At 39.9% G+C, this 14,235-nt stretch overlaps 1 protein-coding gene across 1 annotated transcript in view; it reads left to right on the forward strand.

The window, feature by feature from the left end:
• The first annotated feature begins 74 nt into the window (after nt 1–74).
• The window catches only part of ATP6V0A1 (ATPase, H+ transporting, lysosomal V0 subunit a1), a 28,375-nt gene continuing 14,214 nt past the window's right edge, over nt 75–14,235 (forward strand). Inside the window, exons 1-12 of the mRNA XM_010296057.1 lie at nt 75–147; nt 463–560; nt 1,136–1,264; nt 6,135–6,238; nt 7,087–7,213; nt 8,534–8,616; nt 9,264–9,357; nt 10,699–10,911; nt 11,617–11,767; nt 11,988–12,127; nt 12,933–13,090; nt 13,551–13,641. Coding sequence (XP_010294359.1) covers nt 132–147; nt 463–560; nt 1,136–1,264; nt 6,135–6,238; nt 7,087–7,213; nt 8,534–8,616; nt 9,264–9,357; nt 10,699–10,911; nt 11,617–11,767; nt 11,988–12,127; nt 12,933–13,090; nt 13,551–13,641 — 1,404 coding nt within the window. The 5' untranslated portion in view covers nt 75–131. The remainder of the gene's footprint in view (nt 148–462; nt 561–1,135; nt 1,265–6,134; nt 6,239–7,086; nt 7,214–8,533; nt 8,617–9,263; nt 9,358–10,698; nt 10,912–11,616; nt 11,768–11,987; nt 12,128–12,932; nt 13,091–13,550; nt 13,642–14,235) is intronic.

Below are 14,235 nucleotides of genomic sequence, written 5' to 3' on the forward strand. Positions count from 1 at the left end.
TCGGGCCCCGCCGCCTTTGGCCGCGGCTGCGCTGGTGGGTGCCTCTGAGGAAACCTCTCTCTCTGCAGCTGAACCCGGACGTGAACGTGTTCCAGCGTAAGTTCGTTAATGAAGTCAGGAGGTGTGAAGAAATGGACCGAAAGCTCAGTACGTTTCTCTCTGGATTTTGGTATGGCTCTAACTCCGTAGCTTTTGCAGAAAAAATCGGCGCAGGCTAAACCTGCAAGGCAGTGTTAGAAACCAAGTGCTGACCAGAGAAGTGAAGGCTGCCTTTCTTCTCTGTATCGGCCAGTCAGACTGCCGCCGGGGCTTCGCTTCCTGCTTGAAAGATAACTTTAACCAAATAAGAGGATCCTGGAATAGGAGGTGAAAGAATTCACAGCTGCTAATCAGGCTAGGTGGAGGTTATGGTGATAGTTTGACATTGAAGTATCTTTTTAGTTAACAGTGTTGTCTCTCCAGGGTTTGTTGAGAAGGAGATTAAAAAAGCAAATATTCCTATCATGGACACTGGTGAAAACCCGGAGGTGCCTTTTCCACGTGACATGATTGACTTGGAGGTAATGATGTGTGTTAAGACTCAAATAGTATTTGACTCTAAATGGAAACAGGGGAAATTATCTCCATTGGTCGATACCTGTTGAATTTAGTGGCAAAGGTGCATTAATCGTAGTCCCCAGCTGTCATCTAAAATCCTAGCTCTGCTAGCCCACATCAGTTTGATTTTGATTCAAAAGCATTGTTTTACTTGTTCATTTATCCAAATACAGTTAGAAGTGAAAGTACTTAAAAGAAATTTCACACATTTAAACGCGTCAAAAACTGTTGTAACTGCATGCTTTATAGTGGGTCTGTCTTAAAAGTTTGTGAGGGTTTTTAATGATTTGAAGAATACTGTATGAATCCAGTCTATAAAAGACTGTCTGAGTACCAAAAGTTTCAAGTTCCCTGAAGAGAATGCCACAAATCTGGATCTATGTGTTATAGCAGACTGGAGACGCACCTGTAATTGTATGCAAATGACATGGGAATGTAAAGCATCTTGCCTACTTTCTTGTTCTAATAGATTTAACAGCACTTATTTATAGAATTGCTTTAAGTCCTTTTTCTTTCTTTTCCTTTTCCCATCTTGCAGGCAAACTTTGAGAAAATTGAAAATGAGCTTAAAGAAATCAACACAAACCAGGAAGCTCTGAAGAGAAACTTCTTGGAGCTGACAGAGTTAAAATTTATACTGCGTAAAACTCAGCAATTTTTTGATGAGGTCAGAATACCAGGGGTGGGTTAACACTTGGGGAACTGGTTATTCTCCCACAGATTACAGTTTTTATTCTCAATATTTTTTTAGTTGCTGTTTTGAACAGGGTCATTTTTATGCTTTGTTTAAGACAGCTTTTCAAATTATTTTCCATTTTTCATGCAGTACGCATAGCTACCCGTGATTTACCTCTTATGATGTTGTTTTGTTGTGTTTTTTTTAATTAAGCAGTTGTGTAAAATAATTAAGATGTGAGTAGTTTTTAAAGCACATGAACAGACCAAAAATTTGGTGCTACAGTGAGCACTTACTTCAGTGGGTAAGAGTTTCTTTGGTATGTATGCAGATAAACAGTCATGCCTTGCTTACACAGAGGAATTACAGTCAAGCTTAATTTCTCTTCAGCCTTTGAAATGCTGTACGAAGATTACTCATTAGGGTCATGATACAAAGTCCACTCAAGTACTTTATTTATGTTATTGAGCCTTTGATCAAGCCCTAAAGTTTTCAGAGATAAGTTCTGGAGAAGAACTGCTGTTTAAAATCTTCAACGTTTTGTCAAATAGTAGCTAGGCCAGAAACTGGCAGCTCTTGCACTAGAGAAGCTCTTCACCGGCAGCTCTTTCACATGAGAAGATCTTCACTGGCAGAAGAAGATCTTCACTGGCAGCTCTTTCACATGAGAAGATCTTCTCTGATGTCATTCTCATGATACAGACATAAAGCCTGCATGGAAAAAGATGTAGTCCTTTGTTGTAAAGTTTTAAGTATCCCAAAGTCTAGGGAGTTTTCTCAAAGAGTTCCTGTATGTTTTTTAGAACAGTAAGGACATGTTTTTCCTGAGTACATGTCCTCTTTCCTCTAATCCAAGGCTTTGATCAAAGAGTTCTTAACGGATATGACTTCTGGTCTTCACAAAGGCGGTGATCACGTAGAGCTAGGCTCCTACAAACTTCAGACCGTTTATCTAACGGTTTGTGTTTTTTTTTTTGGCACAGGATGCTGCCTGTTCAGGCATTAAGGTTGCTCCTGTGCCAACGCAGGTCTTAGTCACTGATAACAGATACTGTTGCTAGTATGGTTGGTTGATTGGTCATGGGGTTGGTTTCAGTACAAAAAGCTCATCTTCAAGTGTTGAACGTTCACTTACAAGTCCCTCCTTGGACAAACAGCATTAACCTGATAATCTATTACTTAGCTGCCTTAGGTGCCATTGCCTGCCTGTTCTGAGTATTGAGTAAAACCAAGTACAGCTAGTGCTGTGCACTTTTTTGTTAATTACTGTCCTTGCTGGTGAGAGCTGCATACTGCTTTTCTTCAAGTACAGTATGATCATACTAAATGTAAAGATCAAAATAAATTTTCTACTGAAACAATCTATGTCGGGTCACCCACAGAAGGGAACTAGTGTCAGATGTAAATGACTAGCCACAGAAAGTTTAATGGGTATGTTCCTGCTCCTGTTTGATAACTGTTTTCCGTAATAACAAAACGAAATGCAACAAATGTACTGCTATATGTGAAAGCAAACTGAATTGCTCATGTGTGAAGTTCAGTAGAACATAAGTGTTGAAAATTTAAAAGTAGTTCAGTTCACACTGTGAACAGCGAACAGCTGTGCATGAGAAATCCTGACTAGTCCAGGACTTTCGAGACTTATGCAGTCTGCTTATTATCCTGAAGTAGTGAACGCTTCATTTCTTTGTGCTGTTGTTTGCACAGTACCTTCAACACTTGAAGACTTCGGTAACTTGTAATTAAGATTGTTACTCATAGTAATAAGTTGCACAAGAAATGGCTTACTATCCAAAGTACTTTATACTTGGCATTTGCTCTGCCCTCTGGAGTCCGTGCACTGGGGGAGGGAGGATGGCAGAATTTTTTTGCTTGTTCTTCATATGACCATTCTAGTCAAGGTAGCCATTTCTTGTTTCAACATACCATGTTGATGATTATGCTCCTTTTCTCAGTCTTCTTGTCTTTGCTTACGAAGAACAGTATGAGCTGGAGAGATTTCTCTGAAAGTTTTGCCTAGAGTGTGAGCGTGAAAGAAGACTGGAAAAGTAATGGTTAATGGCATGCAGTCCCCTGTCTCTCTTTCCTCTAACTCCTCTCACCATCTGCTTTTTTCTGTTTGTTTTGCATCTGTCATTTCTGTCTGGGCTCTGGGTTAATAAATTAGATGGTGAAATTAATCCCTTTCAGTTCTTATGAAAATTGATTTTTGTTGTTTGTGAACTGGAAGGGGCTTGAATTGTATGGCATTGTGTCTGGCAATCCAGAGCCATTGCAGAGCAGAACTATAATCAAGAGTAGGGAAAACAAACCTTTTTTTCAGGCCTTGAGATTGCTGATCTGGGTGAACAATAAGCAATTTTAAAATGTTTAATAATGAAAGGTCTGCATTCTGATTACTGGCCTGCAAATGCTTGGGTTTTTCCAATCCTGAACAACCCCATGTAGTGAAAAATACTTCACAGTAACTATTATACTTCACTTGCTGCTGGTGAAAACTCGTATTCAAAGTAAATTTCCTAGACTCCTGGATAGCTCTTTGATTTTCACATAGTCTTTCAATTTTTTTAGTTCTGTTAGATCTTGTAACACTGCTTTAGTTATTCTTCTAGAACCAGAGCTGATGTTGCTATGCCATTTTCTTTCTAGAAGGGGTGTGATCATCAAATCAAAGTAGTTGAAGAGATGAATTTAAAGAACATAGGGTTTTGTTGCGCAAATAATCCTTGTGTAAGAGAGTTCTTGTTTAGTAAAACTGGTCAAATCCAAATTTATTCTAAGCTGCTTTGTTTTGTAATTTAAACCCCCCTAAGCAGGACTTGTCTTGGTTTACACAGTGTCCTGAATAAAGGATGCATAGCCCCCAAAGGGTCAGAGGTAATATTAAACATTTATAAAAATTACTCTCAAGTGAGGCAGATACAAAGTTTTCACATGTGCTATCCTTTTTTTTTGTGTTTCATATGCTAAAATGTGGTGCACCTCACAAAAATGATCACAGAGAATCTTGATTACTGATAAATACAATACAAGCCTCTTAAAATTGTAGCTTAATCTTACTGTTTAGCAACATCCTGAAATCTAGAGATCAAATAGTTGCTGGTATGTTTGGTCTGTATGTTTTATTTTGGGGTACCAAACTCTTTTATTTTGGTTGTGTTCTCTGAAGCAAAATTTTCATTCAGTTTTTGATGTTGCAACGAGTTGCTTTAAAGTTAAAAGGATCAGAAATTCTTCATGTTGGCTTTCCAAACCAAATTAAGGGCTCCCTTAGTTTTGTAACATCTGTAAGCTAAAGCAAGTGTGTGTACAAGCAATTGAGCTGCATTTGATGTCAGCCTTGCAAAAACTTCTCTTGTACATGGTAAATACTTTTCTTTGACATGCAGTAAAATGTTGTAGAGTTTTTCACTAGAATGATGCAACTGTTGCACAAATAAAGAAACTGTGGCTGAGTCATTAAACTTGCTATGTACTTTTGCAAGGCTGCGATGTATGTGTGCATGCATTTTATGTGTTCTAGGGTCAAACTCTACCTTCGAGTGTATTTTAGCAAGTTCCCTTGATAGCTCTGTGGGGAAGACCTCCTGTATACCACAGAGGGTAGAATTTGGCCCTCTGTTTGTGCTAAGGAACTGTAATTTTATTTCATTATATAAGCTGCAGAGGTAGAAATAACTGTGATGTGGGGTTGAACAAAGTATGAAGATGGTGCACAAGAGGATGTGATTTGAACATCCTTCCTGACTTGAATTGCTGACACTTGCAAGCTATATTCCCAAGAATTTTAGCCTGCAAATTAGTTGCAATGAAGGACGGTATAAATACATGTCCTATTTTAATGCCTGGCTAGTCAAAAAAATGAGCAACATTGTCAAACTGCCCTAAGCAATGCATCTTTTGTGTCTGGTAGTAATATAGCGAATAAGGACAAATATCTTGAAGAATTAATAGGTTTAATCAGTAAGCATGTTTTTAAACTGGAAGAATTGTGTGTTTTTCCTTGGGGGAGAGCTTAGTAAAGCCAGTAAAGAAAATTATCATCCAGTACTTCCACGTTTTGTTACTGATTCTGACCCTGTATCTATGCTGATGCAGCAAGTAACATGGAATCAATCAAGCTATCGTTATGTAATCCCAAAATGGATGAGGTATTGCCTTTGCTTTGGAGTATGCCAGAAGGCTGACACATGTAGGATACACAGGTCTTGTGTAGCTGGATGTAGGGTTGCAACCTTGTGAAGTTGCAAGCTGCCCTAAGGTCAGTTAAACTGTCTGTGGAAGGCTTAGCTGAGCATCGTTCTTCCTGTTGCATAGAACAAGACTCTCAGGCTACTTTACATGCAAGTGCAGTTTCCCGGGCACCTCTTAGAAATGCCTTTTGCAACTTTAATGTGCAGAAAATGCACAGTAGGGAAGAGGGAATCAGTGTCTACCTTCACATTTTTCTCCATTTAAAATCTAGGAAAAGATGAGAGTAAAGAGTGTCATTCTGTTTTGTGCCATTAAAAAATGGTTCTTGGGAACATCACTTGTATTTAAAACTCGATACTTTTTTTTTTTTTTAATTCTGCCTTTCTTCAGACTTATGTATCCCACAGCCCCTTTGTTCTGTTGCAGCAATCTTCAGATCTTGTATGGAAGCTTTGCTGAGCCATTCCACTTTTCCTCTTGTTTTTCTCCTTTCTTGTGTGATCCTTGCTGTCTTTTCTATCATCTAGTTCTTCTTTTCACTGTTCATTCGTTCTTTTTCTTTTTTCTTTTTTTTTTCTTTTTTGTCTCACCAAACTATCTCCTGGTTCCTCGTTCCCTGCATGCCACTAACTAGTTTCATTAGATATTAATTGATTTGTGAATTCAGGCTGAATTGCATCATCAGCAGATGGCGGATCCAGACCTGTTGGAGGAATCCTCTTCACTCCTGGAACCAAGTGAGATGGGAAGAGGTGCACCGCTACGACTTGGGTAATGGCGATTTGTGATTTCCTCTGTCTTGTGTTAGGGTTGCTGGCTTATGTTCAGCATGTGTAATCTGCAACGACCTGAGCACGGTCGTGGAACTTGCCAGATTGGCACATCAAGCAGATGAAGGCTGATCTAAAACTAGCTGTTGGGCTCTTCTTGTTCTTTGTACGTTAACTTCCCAGTTCATCTTTGTCCCTCACACATTTCTTTCGGCACAAAAAATTACACGTTTGTTTATTGTAAATCTGTTCTGGTTGCTTTTCAAGACAGCTTTTTTTGCTTTTTTCACAAAAGCTTTTTTTGCTTTTTTCACAGCATTAGTGAAACTAGTATCTACTGTGGGCACATAATACTCTGAAAAATCTGTATAGTTCTATATCTGCTTTATTAGCTGCTTCCAGGCTATCTTTGTGTGTCATTCTTTATCTGGACATAGGGTTTTCAACCAGTGAGGTCTTCTGAAGCACATGCCTGGAACCTAGTCAATGGTAGCTGTGACTGCTATAATCCTTGCCATGTAACGTACCAGGAACCTATTGAAATGAAGACTAGCAGGCATAGAAACTGTATGTCTAAATGCATTTGTTTCTCCTTTAACCAGTGATTTTATTTTTTAGTAGATTATTTCATTCAGTTAAAAGGCATAGCTTTTGCCATAGTGCAGTTGGTTTTGGTGTGGTTTTATCTCCATGTATTTACAGGACCTTCCATTTTGCTTAAAGGGGTAATTTCAAAATAGACTTTTGTAGTTTTCAATCTGATGCCATCCAGTTGCCATCAGTGTTTTGGGTGTTAGGCTGTGTATTCTTTTAGGTGCAGAACCTACATTTATGTTGTCCCCTTTACAGGTTTGTGGCTGGTGTGATCAACCGTGAGCGAATCCCCATGTTTGAGCGTATGCTGTGGCGAGTGTGCCGAGGGAACGTATTTCTGCGTCAAGCAGAAATTGAAAACCCCCTGGAGGATCCTGTAACGGTAAAAGGAACTATTGTTTACAGCAGCAAAAGTCTCAGATGCGTAGAAGAATTTGTGTCTAGATCTAAGCCTTTATCCTTCAATGAGCTCCGTGCAGGCAAATATTTGTATTGTGTCCCTTCACAGTACCTACTGTCAGCCTCTGAGGCTTTAGTGACAAATATTTTCCTGTTTTATTAAAACAAAAATAACAGGATGGATGGTGAATGCTGTTGAAAGGGGAAAAACAACTCAAAATTCAGACTGCAGCAGGGCATAGTTGCTGCTCTGGCACAAACTACAAGTGCAACTACCATATGCAGTTCTGAATAAGTAGCCATCCTCATTGAAGGAGGCTCTTCTGGACATTAGCAGTGTATAAAATCTGTAGCTCATTAACCCTGAACGTCAACCTTTTGTTTTTCCTTAGTTTGCTGACCAGTAACTTAAACATCCACCTGAGAAATGTTGGCTTTATTACAAACAGTAAATGTTGTGTTTGGGCCTGTTTTTACATTCAGTGTCCTCTTTGTTCAAATCAAGGGACAATTCCCAAACTTCAGGAACTCTTGCTCTTAACTAGTAAAAAGAAAAGCTGTATGTAGGCCGCACTGGAACAGAGACAGAAGAGTTGAAACTCAGTAACCCCCTCTTTGTTTCTCATGTAAGGCCGACTTGTTCTCTTGTCCCACCAACTGCTGGTAGTTGACCTGTTCAATTATCTGTCTGTGAGGAGAGATTTTGTTCTTATTGTGCAACACTTCCGTAAATTGAGGTTACACCTAATGTAATTATTCTTGAAACATTACATTAAAATTTCCTAAGTAAGGTAGAACAATAACTTGTCAACAAATGCAGGAAAGGGGACCTGGCTACCAACATGAAAACAGCTGTGCAAAGAACGAGCCGTTGGCTTCCCTGGAGAATCAAAGTTGTTAAACTCCACTTCATCTTATTTTCATTCACTCTTTAGCTTTTTGCTTGATTCTGTAGGTGAGCTGAATGCAGTAAGTGCTGATAAATATTTCATTGCATCACTGTTCTTTTGGAGATCTTCCCAGGTCTTCCTGTTTATTGTATCACATAGATAATAGATAATCTAGAACATTTTGCTTCAGTAAACACAAGTATGGTAGGGGTGTTCTATACCGAGGCTAAGAAAATTGCTTTCCTTGTGACTGTTTCAGTGTTGTTAAGGTACGTTCTTTACTCACTGTGCAGATATGAGCTGTATATGTACAGATTCAGAGGAAGGAAAAGTGGGACTCTCTTGTAATTTGCTACAATGATGATTTCTGTAAATAGCTGATCTATTGCAGTGCACTCTTTCTTCTGTTCTAGGGGGACTATGTGCACAAGTCTGTGTTTATCATCTTTTTCCAAGGTGACCAGCTGAAGAACAGAGTCAAGAAGATATGTGAAGGGTATGAAAGTCTTACAGCTTGGCCATGCTCTCAAATATTTGAAACACATTGACATGACTTAATATAGATATTTTTCAACTCCTTATTTAACAATGTCTGTAGGAGTACATATGCTGACAGCAAATAAAGCATACCATAAGTAGCTGAAACATATTTTATGGTCAAACTAGCCAATCCACAAGCCTGTAGTGCTCAAACTAGGTGACCGCTTTGCTAGAGAAGGCCTAAAACCAAACTAGTTTAAGTGTTGAACTCTTGGGCAGACCTAGTGGAGTGTCAGTGGGTGATGTTCTTACAGGGAAGACCAATGGTACTGCTTCTAGCAGCAGCTGCATTGGCATGATAGCAGCACCCTGAACTGGGACGGCTAATCAACTTTGTGACAGTGCCTTTGAGACACTGTCAATACAGGGAACGGAGGATTTTCTCCTACTTCCATTTTCTTAAGCATTCCACCTCTGTTCTGGCCTAAAACAAACCTCTGTTCCTACTTGATTTAAAGACTGAAACTCTGCTTGGTAATCTTTGCTGGTCAGAAACCTCTCTTGAGGCACTTCTTGCTTTATCTCTGTGTTCAGCCATCTATTTGCCTGACTGGTTTATCTCCTTGCTGTCTTTGTTACGAAGGTGGCTTGCATGTCTTTCAGATTCCGTGCCTCCCTCTACCCCTGCCCAGAAACACCACAGGAGAGGAAGGAAATGGCTTCTGGTGTCAATACCAGAATTGATGATCTTCAGATGGTAAAATAACTGGGGTCAATGCCCTTTTTTCTTTTTTCTTTAATAATATAGTTGAAAACATCTTTGGGTCCTATTAAAACATGAACATTTTTGGCCCTATTAGATGACCATATTTTCAGCTCCAGCTAGCTTGAGACGAGCAGCTCAGCAGTGCAAGAACAGTTTGGAGACTGTCTGCTCAGTTGTTTTAGGATGGTTTGGTTTGATCTTTCTGGAGGGCTGAGCAGTTAATTATATATGTATTAAATACAGCATCAATAGAGAACTGTATGCCAGGGAGCAGAGAGAAACATGCATGTGTAAGGAGGTACCATGTTTTCCAACCCTAAAAGCATGCTTGTATAATTGCCTGTTTCATCTGCAAGAACTTTGAAAACATTTAAACTTATTTCCAAGTTGAGATAGCAATGCTAACTTTAACTTAGCTATTCTTTTTTTGCCTGTCTTCATATTTTCACATTGTGCTGTCCTGAAGAGCTTCTGCTTACAACTAATCTCTTGTGCAGCAGCCTGAGTGTTGTTAAAAAGTAATCAGCACACAAATCTCCTGGGTGCCAGCTCTGAAATACTTGCTTCAAGGAAGAAAGGCAGTATATTATAATGCAGGAAAAATTAAGGGATTTGAGACAAAAACTAAGAAAAGTTTGAGAAACTAAAAGGAAAAACAGTTGAATTTGGACTGCTTATTTGATACAGAACCTGCCTCAAGCTGGGAGTTGTGCAGTGTGGCTGTTGGCAATTTTGAAGTAGACGAGAACACAGAAGCAATTTAACTAGTAGGATTCAAAGCTGCATGTGCCCTGTGTCCTCGCTTCCCCTTGCGTCTAAGACTTTCCAGTCTGGAAATCTGACTTGGCCTGAGTTAGATATGTTCCAGTCGGAAAACACCCTCAGGAGAAAACACTTTCTCCTTTTCCCTTCAGTAGAAAAGTCTTTCATTGTAATCTTTATGTGTTTTCTTAAGGCAATGTACACCTCACTTGTAGAACTCTTCTCTGCTCTTTTAACCTGGGTGGAGGAAAAAATGTTCTCTGTGATCTCTGAACAGTTCATTGTTTGAAATACCCACTGACCTTGGAGTTGGAGGAAGGTAGTCAAAAAGTATCCCTGGAAAGAAGCCTTAAAACCTATTAGCAGAACTAATTAATATGGAGACTAAAGCATATATTGCAGGCATGTGGCAGTCTTGTGCATGGGATGGGGAGAGGGCTCATCCATCCATCCATCCTCTGGTGGGTAAGGCTTGTCTTGTTGGTCAGCCCAACTTCACTCTGCACTTCTGTGTGCTGCAAGTTTTGGCCAATGACTTTGCCTCATCTTTGTCCTACTTCTCTATGAAAGGTGCTGAACCAAACAGAGGATCACCGCCAAAGGGTTTTACAGGCAGCTGCTAAAAATATCCGTGTCTGGTTCATCAAAGTACGCAAGATGAAGGCCATCTACCATACCCTGAATCTGTGCAATATTGATGTGACACAGAAGTGCTTGATTGCTGAAGTCTGGTGTCCTGTTGCTGACCTCGATTCTATCCAGTTTGCTCTCAGGAGAGGCACTGTGAGTAACTGCTGTACTGCTCCTGTCTGCTGCTCTTCAAGCAGAATAGCAACTGTCGGCAAACACAGTATGGATTAATTGATTTTTCCAAACTGCAAGTCTCTGAAAACCATACCTTTGGGCTGTTTGAATCAGTTCGTACAGAGGACGGTTTATTTAGCGGGCAGGAATCATGGCTTACAGGTACACTTTGTAACAAAAACATTTTGTGTTTAAGTTCATGAAAATGCTGTAATGGTAAGGCATTTTTCTGTGTTTGAGTCCTTTGGTACATTTAGTTAACCTGGCTGTGCTTTGCAGTCCTGTGTATATATAGTGGAACATACTGAAAGGAGCTATCCAAGATATTAGCAAGCTCACCCTCTCCTCAGATAGATAATAGAGTTGGGTGTCTTGAAGTCCTTTTAATTTGCTGTTTAAAAAAAACCAGACTCACTCTTCTGTGAGTTTTCTTGTCTGTCCTAATCAGACAGTGTTCATCCTTACTACAAGTGCTTGTCTTCTTGCTATACAAAGTGGAGAGCAGTGGAAACTTGGCAACCTTCCTCAGCTGTTCAAGTATATTTCTTCTTCATGCGAGCACACTAGAAAAATGCAAGCTTGTAGTTTTCCAAATGCTAACAAGAAAGTAGTGTTTTACTCTGTCCTCTAGTGCTCTCAGGATGGATTTTCTAATCTTCCTTTTTTTTTTTTTGTTGGTAACAGGAGCACAGTGGATCCACTGTCCCATCTATTTTAAACAGGATGCAAACCAATCAGACCCCACCAACATACAACAAAACTAACAAGTTTACTTCTGGCTTTCAAAACATTGTTGATGCTTATGGCATTGGAACTTACCGGGAAATAAATCCAGGTAAATTCATATAAAAGTTCAAGACCTCCATCTCAACTTTTTAGTCATGGTGTTTCTCTGTATTGTCTGTCCTGTATGAAAATTTCTAATAGACTACTTAGCACCTTTCAGAAGCAGAGGAGAAGCTTGGGAATTATATTGTGAAATTGCATAAATTGTACTGTAGTAAATGTGGGCTTGCTCAAATACCGTGCACTAGGAGTGTCATCTTTTATTACAGCACCATACACGATCATTACCTTCCCCTTTCTGTTTGCGGTGATGTTTGGAGATTTTGGCCATGGAATCCTGATGACTCTGATTGCTGTCTGGATGGTACTTAGGGAAAGTCGTATTCTGTCACAGAAGAGTGACAATGAGGTAAAGTGGCAGGTCATGCTGAGCTTTGCATTTAAAACAAAGAGTTGCAGCCTTGATTTACTCACATCCTTTCCGCCCTTGAGTTGACAACGCCCATTGCTCCTTACATTTGAAATTTGTGAAGCACACAGACAGGCCTGTAGGCTGCAGACTGAGTAGCACAATTTCGTAATAATAGTGAGTTCCTTTGGTTTTCCTTTCAGACGTTTATAGGAAATCATTCCTTTCAGTTGTTTGAAGGAAATTGTTTATCAAGTGTGGTAGAAAAACTGTTGTAAATGAATCACCCAAAACTTCGTTGGATCATAAAGGGGTTCAGTCAGTGCAAAACTCCTCTAGTTCCTGTTCATGTATATCATATCTCCAAGATTTTTCCTATTTGCTGATCTAGGTGGGTTTTGCTTGCTCAGGGCTTAGGTTGACAGGAGGTGAACCAGAGTTAAGATACATTCACAGAGCACAGAGAAAGCTGAACAGGGCCTGTGTTGCCTAGTTCCAAACTAATGCTGCCAGCTGGGGGCTTGCATCAGTGTGTGGAGTGCCGTTTATCCTCTTCAGCTAATCCCAGATTCTCTGTGGACAGTCACGCTGCCTGTCTATCCTCTGTATTCGGACTGTGTTCTGCAGTGCTACCTCTTGCGCCCTTAATCTCTACCATGGGGAAATAGAGACTTTGGTCTTTTAGTCTGTATGGTTGATATTGTTTGTCCTGCAGCTGATTTTACTGTTTCGTCTTTGAGCAACCTTCCTTGTTCTCATGGATTTTCTTTGTTCCTTTTTGTGTTTGTTTTTTTTTTTATACTAGATGTTCAACATGGTTTTTAGTGGTCGATACATCATCCTGCTGATGGGACTGTTCTCCACTTACACAGGCCTCATCTACAACGACTGCTTCTCCAAGTCTCTTAATATGTTTGGTTCATCATGGAGCGTCCGGCCAATGTTCTCAAAAGGCAATTGGTCGTGAGTAGATAGTTGGTAACTAGATAAAGAGTGACAGTGATAAGCAGGTGACTTATCTTTCCCCATTGTCCTCCCAACTCAGGAAAACAAAAACTTCTGAACTCAGGCTCAAGTAGAATTGGAAGAGAGGTGTAAATGTGATATCTATCAAGTTTCAAACCAGCACTTCCCCCCCCCCTCCGCCCCCGAAAAATTGTAAAGGTGCAGTTTAGCACCTTTTTCCTGATAGGCATAGCAAGATCCCTGTCCCCTGCATTTTTCTTCCTTGTGACACTGAGTAACAGGTCAAAAGGCAGGTTTATTATTCATTTGGAAAGTCTCAAGGACCACACAGGAACTTAAAGTTCTCTCAATTTGAGATACTCCTTCCTCTCACAAGGGAAGAATGTTGCTAGTTTCTACAGAAAGAGGACAGTGTTGCTTGTGTGAATATTTGTATAATCTGCTTATACCCAAACAGAGATGCCTTGCTTGAGAATACTCCTCTGCTTCAGCTGAACCCTGCTATTCCAGGGGTGTTTGGTGGACCCTACCCCTTTGGCATTGACCCGGTAAGAGCTCTTCCTTTGCTGTCCATTAAGAACATCCTCTGTGTCAACAGAAAGAAAAGTGCCTGTCCAGTTCACTGTGAAAGACTTCCACACCCCAGCCATTCCCTTAGCAAACTCTTTATTAATGTTGGAAATACTCCTGAATGATAAAATTAATTCAGTTCCTACTGAGGTGCTAGATTCAGGATAGAGGGACTTGTTCTCCAGTCCATTAAAGTCGTCTTTCTCACCCTTTCCAACCTGCAGCATTTTAATCAAATCTGGTTAGACCTGCAAATCACTTTATGAGGTTACTTTTTTTACATTTGTCTCTCTTTTTTTCAGTCAGTCTTGGAAATGTAAGTTTCCAAGTAATCCTGTCATTTTGTATCTGACTATATTAATAGCACTGCTCCTAACACTGCTTAGAATATTTGATACAAAATTTGCATCTGTTTCACATTAAGGAGGATGTGCAGAAAATCAGAACTGTGTGTAACTGTTCATTTAAATAGATAATTTTTTTTTTTTCTGTCAAGGATACAGCCACCTTTTTCCTGAAACTTTTGCCTCCATGAAAACAAGCAAGGTTTGATTCCTGCCGTGATGGTGGTA

The sequence above is a fragment of the Phaethon lepturus genome, unplaced genomic scaffold (genome assembly GCF_000687285.1).
Source record: "Phaethon lepturus isolate BGI_N335 unplaced genomic scaffold, ASM68728v1 scaffold46851, whole genome shotgun sequence".
Lineage (NCBI taxonomy): Eukaryota > Metazoa > Chordata > Aves > Phaethontiformes > Phaethontidae > Phaethon > Phaethon lepturus.